The sequence below is a fragment of the Heterodontus francisci genome, chromosome 5 (genome assembly GCF_036365525.1).
Source record: "Heterodontus francisci isolate sHetFra1 chromosome 5, sHetFra1.hap1, whole genome shotgun sequence".
In the NCBI taxonomy this organism is placed as follows: Eukaryota; Metazoa; Chordata; class Chondrichthyes; order Heterodontiformes; family Heterodontidae; genus Heterodontus; species Heterodontus francisci.
In genome coordinates this window covers 85,670,631-85,683,401 of record NC_090375.1, presented here as the reverse complement: position 1 = coordinate 85,683,401, position 12,771 = coordinate 85,670,631, and the positions used below count along the sequence as shown (strand labels likewise).

Sequence of the window (12,771 nt, the reverse complement as noted above, 5' to 3'; positions counted from 1 at the left end):
CTAGTTACTTCCTACCAACACCTCTGCTTCTTTGAAATTCCAAGAGTTTAACAACGGGAACACACTTGCCTACAATGGTGTAATGAAGAACAAAAACCGAGCATGCGGAGGATTCACTGCACAAACATGAGATATCTAGAAGTAGACCAACTTAAAGAATAGAACTAAAGATCCCCAATTGCTACAAAACAAATCAAGGGTGAAAGGATTTATTAAAGTTAGAAATCTTCAATTAAATCAGAATAAAAATATCAATGAGATGTACACCACAATGATAAAAGACTCTGGCTATTATAAATACAAAGTATACTAAAATTTGGCAATACTACTGCACCTTTTAGACTATGCCAATGGCAAATGACAGTCTAACATGACTGAATTCAGAAGTTTGCCACTGAAGGCCAAAACATGATCTCACACTAGTAATGCACAGTAAATTTTAAAATCTTAAGTTAATTACTCCTCCCAAGTTGACATGCTATATTATGACTCAAATTGTAATAATTGACAGAGCTATAATCAACTTTCCCACCCCAGATTTCTCCCCTCCTTTCCTGAAGGTTGTGCCTCATGGGACACAACTGCACTTAAACTGGTAGCTGACTATTTCAACCAAATAACCACTCTGTGCGCAAGCAGGCTACAAGCATCAGCCAACTATTTTAAAACGTGGGGCAGCTCTTGAGTTCCTATGCTGTTGTTGCTTGGCATTCACACATGCACACTTTCCACAACTGAATATCAGTCACAAATGTGAGCTTGGGTCTATTATTTCTTCTTTAACCTAGGATCATTAAGAGCCAATTCTAGGACACCACTGAAACATCAGCAGAGATCAGCTAATTCATTACAAGATACAACTAGCAACCTTTGTGGTCTGTGTGACTCAGAACCAGACCACCTCTACCAATCCATGGGTGGCAACAAAATTCCTTAGCTTATTCAAATAATTAGGAGGAATAAGATTTCAAAATCAAAATAAGCAGGATGACAAAGAAAAAGTGAAAATCTTACGTTTTCATTTTTCTGTCTAGAGTTCCTGTTTTATAATTAGTGTTTAGTATCCTTGATTTGTCTCGAGTACAGTGCAAGGCAATCTATTGAACATCTTGAAAAGGAAAAATTTCAGCATCCACCTTACTTCATACCCAAGAACCCGACAAACAGATTGTCACTTTTCAAATCTACACTGCCTGATCATTCGTCATCTCAGTAGTTTGGCACGAAAAATGCAGGGTAATCGCAGACAAGGAGTGCACATTCCCCAATTCAGAGCTGAAAGCATTACATTGCGGTAGTGCCCTCCCAAGCAAGCAGTAATCACACTTTTTAAAATTAATTTGGACTGAAAGTTACTGCAGCTGAATTGCACTCCAGGCAATTTCAGATACTGAGGGGTTATGAAAGTGAAAATGGTAACACTACATGGCAAAAGTCTAAGTGAAGGGAAGTCGCCTGCATCAAGTTGCTGTGAATACACAAACAGCTTTATCACTGGATGGTGAGCTGGAGAATTGTCTGCGCATGCACGCACACACATATATTTCTGTAATTAACAGAGAAAAAAGGAGTTAATATTTGTGCAAATTTTATACAAAACGATAAAAACATAGAGAATTTATGGCATAGGCCATCATGTCTGCGCTGGCTAAAAGAGCGATTTAACCTAATCCCACTTTCTAGATCTTGGTCCGTAGCCCCTTAGTTTAAACACCTCAAATGGATATCCGAAGTATTATTTAAATGCAATGAGGGTTTCTGCCTCGACCATCCTTTCAGGGATTGTGTTCCAGAAACCCACCACCTCTGCTCTAATCCTTCTGCCAATTACTTTAAATTAATGCCCTCTGGTTATTGACTTCTCTGCTAAAGGAAATAGATACTTCCTATCCACTCTAGCTAGGCCCCTCAATTTTGTATACCTCAAATAACACTCCCTTCGGCCGCCTCTGTTCCAAAGAAAACAATCCTAGCCTATCCAATCTTTCCTCATAGCCAAAATTCTCCATCCCTGGCAACATCTTCAAATTTCCTGCATACCATTTCTAGTGCGATCACATCTTTCCTGCAATGCGGTGACCAAAATTGTATGCAGTACACGAGGTGTGGTTTAACTAGTGTTTTATACAGATCTAGCATAACCTCCCTACTCCTGTATTAATATACTGATAAAGCATTCTGTTTACCCTCTTAACCACCTTATCTACTTGTCCTGCTTCCTTCAGGGATCTGTGGACATGCACTCCAAACTTATTTATTGCTTTATACTTCTCAGTATCCTGTCATTTATTGTGTATTCCCTTGCCTTGTTTACACTCTCAAATGCATTACCTCACACTTTTCTGGATTGAATTCATTTGCTACTTTTCTGCCCACCTGATCAGCCACAAAAACAACAGTCGACCATTACCCTCTTCTCTGTCACTGAGCGAATCTGGATCCAACTTGCCACTTGCCTTTAGATCCCACAGGCTTTTACTTTTCTGACCAGTTTGCCATGGGGACCTTGTCAACAGCCTTCCTAAAATGCAAGTTGACTATAATCAAATGCTCTATCCTCGTTGACACTCCTTGTTAACTTCTCAAAAAACTCAAATTAGTCAGACACGAGCTTCCCTTAACAAATCCACACCAAATCCTTGACCAAACTGTGCCTTTCTAAATGACGATTTATACCATCATTCAGTAATTTTTCCCACAATTTGCCCACCACGACAGTTAGGCTTTGGTCTTTAATTACTTGGTCTACCCCTCTTTATAAAGCGGTATAATGTTAGCAGTCCTTCAGCACCAGATCCGTAGCCAGAAAGGATTGGAAAGTGATGGTAGAGCCACCACTATTTCCCCCCTTGCTTCTCTTAGCAGCCTGGGATACATTTCATCCAGGCTTGGCGATTTATCTACTTTCAAAAGGTTCAAATCTCCTTAATATTTCCCCTCTCACTATGTTTATACCATACAATATTGCACACTCCTTTTGAACTACAATGTCTGCATTGCCCCCTTCTTTAGTGAAGGGGGATGCAAAGTATTCATTAAGAACCATGCCCATGTTTTACGCTTCCGCATGAAAGTTACCTTTTTGTTCACTTATCAGCACTACTCTTTCCTTAGTTATCCTCTTGCTCTTTATGTATTTATAAAACATCTTTGGGTGTTTCCTGAATTTACTTGCTAATATTTTTCGCTTCCTCTCTTTACTTTCTAAATTTCCTTTTTAACTTCACTCCTGCACTTTTTATACTTCTCCAGGCTTTCTGCAGTATTGAGCTCTTGGCATCTGACAAAAGCTTCCCTTTTTTGCCTTATCCTACGCTGTAAGCTCTGACATCCATGGTGAGGGTCTAGATTTGGGAGTCTCATTCTTTTTCTTTCTGGAAACTTATTTCTTCTGAACCCTTTCGATCTCCACCTTGAATATCTTCCATTGCTCTGACACTGATTTACCTTCAAGTAGCTGTTTCCAGTCCACTTTTGCCAAATCACATCTCAACTTAGTGTCAGCTGTGGTTCAGTGGGTAGCACTCTCGCCTCTGAGTCACAAGATTACGGGTTCAAGTCCCACTCCAGGGCTTGAGCACAAAAATCAAAGTGACACTGCACTGTCGGAGGTGCCACCTTTCAGATGAGCCGTTAAACCAAAACCCCATCTGCTTGCTCGGGCGGATGTAAAAGATCCTATGGCACTATTTCAAAGAAGAGCAGGGGAGTTATCCCTGATGTTCTGGCCAATATTTATCCCTCAATCAACATCACAAAAACAGATTATCTGGTCATTATCACATTGCTGTTTGTAGGAGTTTGCTGTTCGCATACTGATGGTCACTTTACCTGTATTACAACAGTGACGACGCTTAAAAAGTACTTTGTTGGCTGCAAAAGGCGTTGAAACATCCAGTGGTCATGAAAGGCGCGATATAAAAGCAAATTTTTTTTAAAAGTAAAATTGGCCTTCCCCCAATTTTAAACTCTTACACTTGCTGTATCTTTTAACTACACTAAACCTAACTGAATTTTGATCACCACCACTTAGGTGCTCTCCCACTCATATCCCTTCTACCCATCTAGCTTAGAGGCCTGCTAGCCGACCCGAACCCGCCGGGACCCGATGACGTGTCGGGTTCGGGTCAGGCCGGACACACACAGTAAGTGCTCTGCTGATAAGTATTAAAAAAAAAAACTTACCTGAACTGGGAGTTTGGAACAAAACTGAGTCTGCGCAGCGAGCGAGTGACGTCACTGTGACGTCTTGTGCATGCGCTGCAGCTTCTTGCTGGTTTGATGTAGAGTCGCTGAATGTGTAGTGGATCAAGCCATGATCAAATCAGCTCCCCCAGAGGAGACTGGATTAGCACTGCAGGCAAATGACTATGAGGTCTGTCTGTCAGAGACTTTCTTTAAAAAGTTAGGAGATCCAGGGAATGAAATAAATAAATTTTCCCTCGCGGAGGCTCAGCAAGCCGATCCAGTATTGCGGGCGTTAGCACAGGCTGCCCAGTCTGAAACTGAAGCAGAGGGGGTCCCTGATTGCTACTCTTTAAAGAGTGAGGTACTGATGAGGAAATGGAGTTCTGCTCACAGACCTGAGGGCAAGGAGTGGACAGTAGTTCACCAGTTGGTGGTGCCAGAGGTACCGGGGAGAAATATTAAGAAGGCGCACGAGACTACAGTGGTTGTACATGCCGGCATACAAAAGACCAACGCCCACATAAGACAGCAGATTGACTGGCCAAACTCCACAACGATGTGGTGGATTACTGCAGGAGTTGCAACATGTGCCTGGTTGAAGGGAAACCTACAGTGAAACCTGCACCCCTAAGTCCTGTACCGGTGTTAGGAGGACACTCCAACAGAGAGCTGGGGAACTGGAAGTGACCCCTGCCGAGAACAAAAGGGGACAAGCAAGCACACGGCTGGCAAAGGGGAAAAAGAGACCAAGAGGGCAGGTTAAAGGAAGTCTGGGAGGAACCCCGGATGAAAACCACTACTGTCTAGTCAACCAGCCCCGAGAAATGTGAACTTAGACCCCACATCCTCCTATGTAAATGCAGACTCTAGAAGCACCCCACCAGATGTGCTAACAGCATTTACAGGAACCTGCAGAGACAAAGACAGACCACTAGGGGGCACAGAAACCATGAGGGTGATGCCTCACCTCGTATAAGTGCCACAGAAGAGTGCAGCCAAGTCTGCACAAATACCTGCAGGTAGAGTGTCCCAGAGAACAAAGGGGAGAGTAACAAAGACTCCTCTCCCATAGTCAGAGGAAAAAGAGAATCACCCATCCCCTGAAGTCAAAAGTCTTTGCATGACAGAGTTCAGGATAGACCCGCCCACAACTACTCTCTTGAGGATAAAAAAGGGGAACTTAAAACAGTCCTGGCACCCAGAGAAGACCATTTTTAATAGGCTTTATGATTAGTGAATGAATGGAAATGAATGAGAGAAATGCATGGTTTTTCTTTCTGTATCTTATATTTCTCTCAAACCCTGTAATGAAATGTGCCATTTTTTCCTTACATCGCATTCATTACCCTGGATGTGGCAGTGTCAAGCAAGCCCCCTGCCAAGACTGAGACACACATTATTTTGCCACATGAACATTAGAACTTAAAATTGCAAGCCCCTAAATGGAAAGACACGTGCATAGTAACTGACAGTGTTGGAACAATGGGGATCCAGTCATTGCTTCCCCAATACACAGAAGTGTTCAGACCAGTTTTAGTGACATGACTGACTGTGCAGTTTTTTTTGAATTTGAACTTCCAACAGGGAAAGAAGTCAGAAAGCACTTTTCTCCTGGACGGAGAACACCTCTCTCCTATCTGCTCTCATCAGCTTCGGAAACCATTGAAGACATATGAACCCCGAGAGAGAAAAGTCTCCTAGTAAAGAATACTGGGCCCCAACGAAAAATAAGAGCAGTCTACACTCAAGGACTCAATGGCGAGTTGGAAACACAGAAACAGTAACAAGAAACCCCCTCTTGGAGGCTGCCTCAAACCTCTCCACTTTATTTTTCTTCTCTTTTCTGTCCCTAGTTGCATGTGTGTATCACATGTGCATGCCAGCGTGGGGGCGTCCTATATCCGTAGGCATTAACCATATTAGAGTTTAAGGTTTAATAAATGTCACTTTCCTTCTTTAAAAAAAAGTAAACCTGTTTACGCTCATTTGTTTGCTTTATAATAATTGGAAAGCAGTGAACAAGGATTCACAAAAGGGGGAGCTCAAAACACAGTGTTTAAAACAAAACTGTTACAATCTTCTTTTTTGGCCTCCTTGTCTCAAGAAACAATGGGTAAACGCCTGGAGGTGGTCAGTGGTTTGTGAAGCAGTGACTGGAGTGGCTATAAAGGCCAATTCTAGAGTGACAGACTCTTCCACAGGTGCTGCAGATAAAATTGGTTGTTAGGGCTGTTACGCAGTTAGCTCTCTCTTGCGCTTCTGTCTTTTTTCCTGCCCACTGCTAAGTCTCTTCGACTCGCCACTCTTTAGCCCCGTCTTTATGGCTGTCCACCAGCTCTGGTGATCACTGGCAACTGACTCCCATGACTTGTGGTCAATGTCACAGGACTTCATGTCACGTTTGCAGATGTCTTTAAAGCGGAGACATTGACAGCTGGTGGGCCTGATACCAGTGACAAGCTCGCTGTACAATGTATCCTTGGGAATCTTGCCATCTTCCATGTGGCTCACATAGCCAAACCATCTCAAGCGCCGCTAGCTCAGTAGGGTGCGTATGCTGGGGATGTTGGCCGCCTCGAGGACTTCTGCATTGGAGATACAGTCCTGCCACCTGATGCCAAGGATTCTCCGGAGGCAGCGAAGATGGAATGAATTGAGACGTCGCTCTTGGCTGACATACATTGTCCAGGCCTCGCTGCCATAGAGCAAGGTACTGAGGACACAGGCTTGATACACTCAGACTTTTGTGTTCCGTGTCAGTGCGCCATTTTCCCACACTCTCTTGGCCAGTCTGGACATAGCAGCGGACGCCTTTCCCATGCGCTTGTTGATTTCTGCAACGAGAGACAGGTTACAGGTGATAGTTGAGCCTAGGTAGGTGAACTCTTGAACCACTTCCAGAGCGTGGTCGCCGATATTGATGGATGGAGCATTTCTGACGTCCTGTCCCATGAGGTTCATTTTCTTGAGGCTGATGGTTATGCAAAATTCGTTGCAGGCAGCGTAATCCTGTCGATGAATTTCTGCAGAAACTCTATGTGGGCTGTTAATGCAGCATCGTCAAAGAGGAGTTCCCTGATGAGGACCTTCCGTACTTTCGTCTTCGCTCTTAGACGGGAAAGGTTGAACAACCTGCCATCTGATCTTGTGTGGAGCAAAATTCTTTCCTCTGAAGACTTGAATGCATGTGAGAGCAGCAGGGAGAAGATGATCCCAAACAGTGTAGGTGCGCGAAAACAGCCCTGTTTCAAGCCACTCAGGATAGGAAAGGGGTCTGATGAGGCACCGCTATGCTGAATTGTGCCTTTCATATTGTCATGGAATGAGGTGATGATACTTAGTAGCTTTAGTGGACATCCGATCTTTGCTAGTATTCTGAAGAGACCACGTCTGCTGACGAGGTCAAAGGCTTTGGTGAGATCTATGAAAGCAACGTAGAGGGGCATCTGTTGTTCGCGGCATTTCTCCTGTAGCTGGCGAAGGGAGAACAGCGTGTCAATGGTGGATCTCTCTGCTCGAAAGCCACACTGTGCCTCAGGGTAGACAAGCTCAGCCAGCTTCTGGAGTCTGTTTAAAACGACTTGAGCGAAGACTTTCCCCACTATGCTGAGCAGGGAGATTCCATGGTAGTTGTTGCAGTCACCGCGGTCACCCTTGTTCTTATAGAGGGTGATGATATTGGCATCGCGCACGTCCTGTGGTACTGCTCCCTCATCCCAGAACAGGCAAAGCAGTTCATGGAGTGCTGAGAGTATAGCAGGCTTGGCACTCTTGATTATTTCAGGGGTAATGCTGTCCTTTCCAGGGGCTTTTCCACTGGCTAGAGAATCAATGGCATCACCGAGTTCCGATTTTGTTGGCTGTCCGTCCAGTTCATCCATGACAGGCAGAGACTGGGCTGCAATTAGGGTGGTCTCAGTGACATTTTCCCTGGAGTACAGTTCTAGGTAGTGCTCCACCCAACGGTCCATTTGCTTGCATTGGTCAGTGATCGTGTCCCCTGATTTAGACTTGAGGGGGGCAATCTTCCTGATGGTTGGCCCAAAAGCTCTCTTATTGCCATTATACATTCCTCTGATGTTTCCGGTGTCGGAGGCCAGCTGAATACGACTTCATAGGTGTTGCCAGTAATCATTTGCACAGCGCCTGGCTGTTCTTTGTGCAGCACTGCTGGCTACTTTAAGTGCTACGGATGTTAACTCGCTGGGGGCTTTCTTGTAGTTCAGCAGTGCAATGCGCTTAGCGGCTATGACAGGTGCCAGCTCTTCAAAAAGTGAGATTGAAACCAATCTGCATCTCACGTCTGCCATAGGTGATCATTGCTGAGTCATAGATGGCGTCTCTGATGTGGGCCCACTTGGTCTCTGCATCCCCTGTAGGAATATTTTGAAGGGCTTTTTCCAAGTGAATTTAGAAACTTATGTAACAGCTGTGGATAAGAAATTCTGTTATAAAATAAAAACAAAGAAACGCTGGAAACACTCAGCAAGTCTGGCAGCATCTGTGGAGAGAGAAGCAGAGTTCTGCTTGGAGTGATGTAGCTTCTTTGGTTTGAGTCTAACTTTACTGCACACCAGGGAGTGGTCGGTGTCGCAGTCCGCACTGTGGAAGCTGCGTGTGATTTGGACACTGTTTATAGAGGCTCGCCTTGTGACGATGAGTTTTAGTTTTTTTTAGTTTTAGAGATACAGCACTGAAACAGGCCCTTCGGCCCACCGAGTCTGTGCCGACCATCAATCACCCATTTATACTAATCCTACACTAATCCCATATTCCTACCACATCCCCACCTGTCCCTATATTTCCCTACCACCTACCTATACTAGGGGCAATTTATAATGGCCAATTAACCTATCAACCTGCAAGTCTTTGGTATGTGGGAGGAAACCGGAGCACCCGGAGGAAACCCACGCAGACACAGGGAGAACTTGCAAACTCCACACAGGCAGTACCCAGAATTGAACCCGGGTCGCTGGAGCTGTGAGGCTGCGGTGCTAACCACTGGTCCAGCTGGTGCCAACGATGTGATCTTGGGTGCCTCAATGAAACCTCAGTCTCTGTCCATTTTCATTCATCCTTCCAATACTATAGCGCCCAAGGAGGGCCATGAGTCATGGTCAGCCCCAACCCTGGCGTTAAAGTCCCCCAGCAGGAACAAATGTTCAGTATTAGGGATGCTACTAATGATATAATGGAGTTCCTCGTAGAACTGGTCTTTAACTTCAGGTGGAATGCAGAATGTTGGAGCATAGATGCTGAGTAGGTGTACTGGACCAGAGGCGGTGAGCAGTCGGATGGAGAGTATGCGTTCCGAGCCATTTGAAGGTGGCTCTATCATGCTGAGCAAAGAGTTTCTGATGGCCAAGCCCACTCCATGCTGTCTTGGTTCTTCAGGAACCCTACCCTGCCAGAAGGTGTAGTCTTGCTCTCTTAGAGATCCGCTCGCAGGGAGGCGTGTCTCCTGAAGTGCTGCAATGTCCAGATTGAGTCTACTGAGCTCATTGTTAATGATGGCAGTCTTCCGAGAATCGTTGATTTGTGTAAGGTCTTCCAACAGGCCAGGACACATAGTTCTGACGTTGCAGCTTGCAAGACGAAGGGCTGGTACCTTCTTTCCTTTTTTTGTCGTGCTGTTTGGTGCAGCGTTACAGTCCACTTGTTGGGCAATGACCCTGAGCTCCAAGCACCCATTGAAGCAGGTGGACTGTGGCGGGACAGAACCTTACTGACCAGGGGCTGCACAGTTTGAGGCGGGCGGCAGCTGTTCAGTGAGATGCAATGACCTCTCCCACCGACAAAGGCAACCCGTGGCACCCAATCTCTACGTCAATTGAGCTGGACTTATGATCCGTAACTGCTGCTTTCCGTGTTGTTTTGGTCGCTGTGAGGCGACTATGGAGTGACCTCTCCGTGGCACATGCCTGGGTGGATGTATGGAGGTTGTGAGTTGCCCAAGCGTCAAAACCCCCCTCTCGGCTTTCCTAGTGGGGCCCCTTAGCCTTGGTCTCTCCTGAGATGCCCACAAGGCAGCGGGGTTGTTAGGGCCCCTGCTCAGGGATAGGAGCTAACAAGTAAGCTGTGCAATTTCATGGAGGGAGACAGAAGTGGGTACGGGGTGGGGGGGGGGGGGGAAAGAGAGAGGAGAGAAGAGGTGCGAGGGGGAGCTGGGAAGGGGGGAGTGCAGCAGGGAAGGGAAGGGGGTGCAGGGGTGAAAGGCATGCAAGGGAGGAGGGGGTGCAGGGATGGGTGCTGGGGGGGGGGGGGGCGCGGCGGAGGCATCTGGCAGGGGTCACAACCCTGGTGAGCGGGCCAGCCCACAGCCTGCTCGATATCAGCATCCTCCAGGCTGACGCTGAGCTTGTGGTCACCATCCAGCTTACGGTGGAGCTTCTTTCCCGGCTCCCAGCTGTGCCGGCGGAAGGGTGACAGAGGCCGGATTGAGGCCCTGAACCTCAACGACAGCCTCATGGGTACTCGGGCCGCCTTTCACTGGCCAGTGCCTTCCAGATGGGCGCATAGCTCACACAATGGCCGCACCAGGACAAGTAGAACTCCACAACCCAGGTGGACGACGAGTCATGCAATACTGACCAGGAATTAAACCTGTGAACATCTGGTCAGTATCACATGCCCAGGACTGTTTATCCACTTCCAGGAATAAGATACTTCAGTTACATAGATAGATTGTAGAAGCTGGGGCTATTCTCTTTACAGAAGATTGATAAGAGGTTTAATAGAAGTATTGAAAATCATGAGGGGTTTGAACTGAGTAGATAATGATAACCCTTATACCAATGGAAACAGTTTAAGAAGCAAGGGCCACCAATTTATGATTGGCAAAAGAACCAAAGGCAACATGACAAAGTGTTTTTTTTGCAGCAAGTTGTTAGGATTTGGAATGTACTGTCTGAGAATGTGGTGCAGGCAATTGAATTGTGGCTTTCAAGAAAGAATTGAATAATTATCTGAACAGAAAAAAATTGCAAGGCTACAGGGAGTGGGACAAGCTGAGTTGCTCTTGAAGAGAGAACCAGCACTGACAACAGGCCAAATGGCCACCTTCTGTGCTGTAGCCATACTATATCATCTCTCCTCATTGTTGTGGTTTACTTTAGCAATATTGCACCCTCCCACCTCTTTTTAATCCCCTTCTCTAACCCATCTTAAAACCCTATAACCAGGAACGTTGAACTACCATTCCTGTCCTCCTTTAAGCCATGATTCCTGATTCAACATTGTACCCCAATCAGTTGAAATTTTGCTATGAGTCACTTTACCTTACAATCTAAATACCAGTGTTTCTCATAGCATCACTATGCTCAGAAACCTGTTTATTAAACATGTGCAGAACATTTCAACATGACTAGTGGATGGAGATATTAATATTTATGGCATCCACTTATTTCAATACGTTGTGCAATCGGAAGACAAAATCTGTCCTGGGTTACACAAGACTTTTCGTTCACACAAGATGTAATTCATTTTAAATGGAAAGGCCAAGTTAACAGAAAGGTGATGTGGATCAAACAGTGAGGACGGAAGTAGAAGCTGACCGCAACATGGTAGTGCCCGTTCCCAGCCTCTCATCGGACGGGAAAACATACCCGCCGCCGATCCGCGTAAACAGCTGTTCCTGCAAAAGGCACTTTCACCCACAGAGCTAGGATGGAACGAACACCGAGCAGCAAACTGCCCTCATCCCTGGCCAGGCCTGGCCTGGGCTCTCGCTTTGTTCCCGGGTCGCCCAAAGAGAAGCTGTGACGGTCACTCACCTTCGCTCCGTATTCGCGGCCGCTTTCCGTTTCTGCGCTGCCATTTCCTGATGATGAAAAGCAAAACTGTACGCACGACGTCGAAACAATGTTTGCGTTTCTCCCAAAGCATCAGCCTGTCACATCCCTGCCTGCAGGAACTAACACCAATCCCCCGGCTTCCAGCTCCAGGCCGCACTGATTCTGTACGGGAGACATGCCGCTGACGCCAGCTCCCCAAGGCGCATGCGCCGTCGCGTGGGCTGGCAGCTCTCAGCCACGTGACGGGAGAGTCTCGCGGGAACAGGGAAGCTGCGCGGCGCCACGTGCCAAGAATAAATTGAAACGGAAAATGCTGGAAAGACTCAGCAGGTCAGGGGACATCTTTGGAAAGACGAACAGGATTAACTGACAGGCCCATGAGCCTTTCATTAAAACATTTGCGAGGAATTTCGTGCGCCAGCTATTTTGACAATGAACTTTATAAGTGAGATTGTTGGGCACCGTGACCTTCCAGTGGCAAATTGATGCCAAAATATAGCAGAAAGCAGTAAATACACGCCAGTGGCGATATTGACAAATCAGAAGTGGTGCAGCCAATAAAAATATATGTGATAATAAAAGCAAAATACTGCAGATGCTGGAAATCTGAAACACAATCAGAAGTTTTGATGAAGGGTCACTGACCTGAAATGTTAACTCTGCTTCTCTCTCCATAGATGCTGCCAGACCTGCTGAATATTTCCAGCATTTCTTGTTTGTGTTTCAAATATATGGGAGATGTTCATGAAGGCTGGCACGTTTAATTCCCTGCCAAGCTGCACACCCAAGT

General features: G+C 46.0%; 1 protein-coding gene across 2 annotated transcripts in view; it reads right to left on the bottom strand.

Moving 5' to 3' along the window:
• LOC137369946 (N-acetyltransferase ESCO1-like) overlaps positions 1-12,170 on the bottom strand; it is a 77,554-nt gene extending 65,384 nt beyond the window's left edge. For both annotated transcript variants that reach the window (XM_068031719.1, XM_068031720.1), the window contains exon 1: positions 11,961-12,170. In XM_068031719.1, coding sequence (XP_067887820.1) covers positions 11,961-12,004 — 44 coding nt within the window. In that variant the 5' untranslated portion in view covers positions 12,005-12,170. The remainder of the gene's footprint in view (positions 1-11,960) is intronic.
• Between the last annotated feature and the right edge of the window lie 601 nt (positions 12,171-12,771).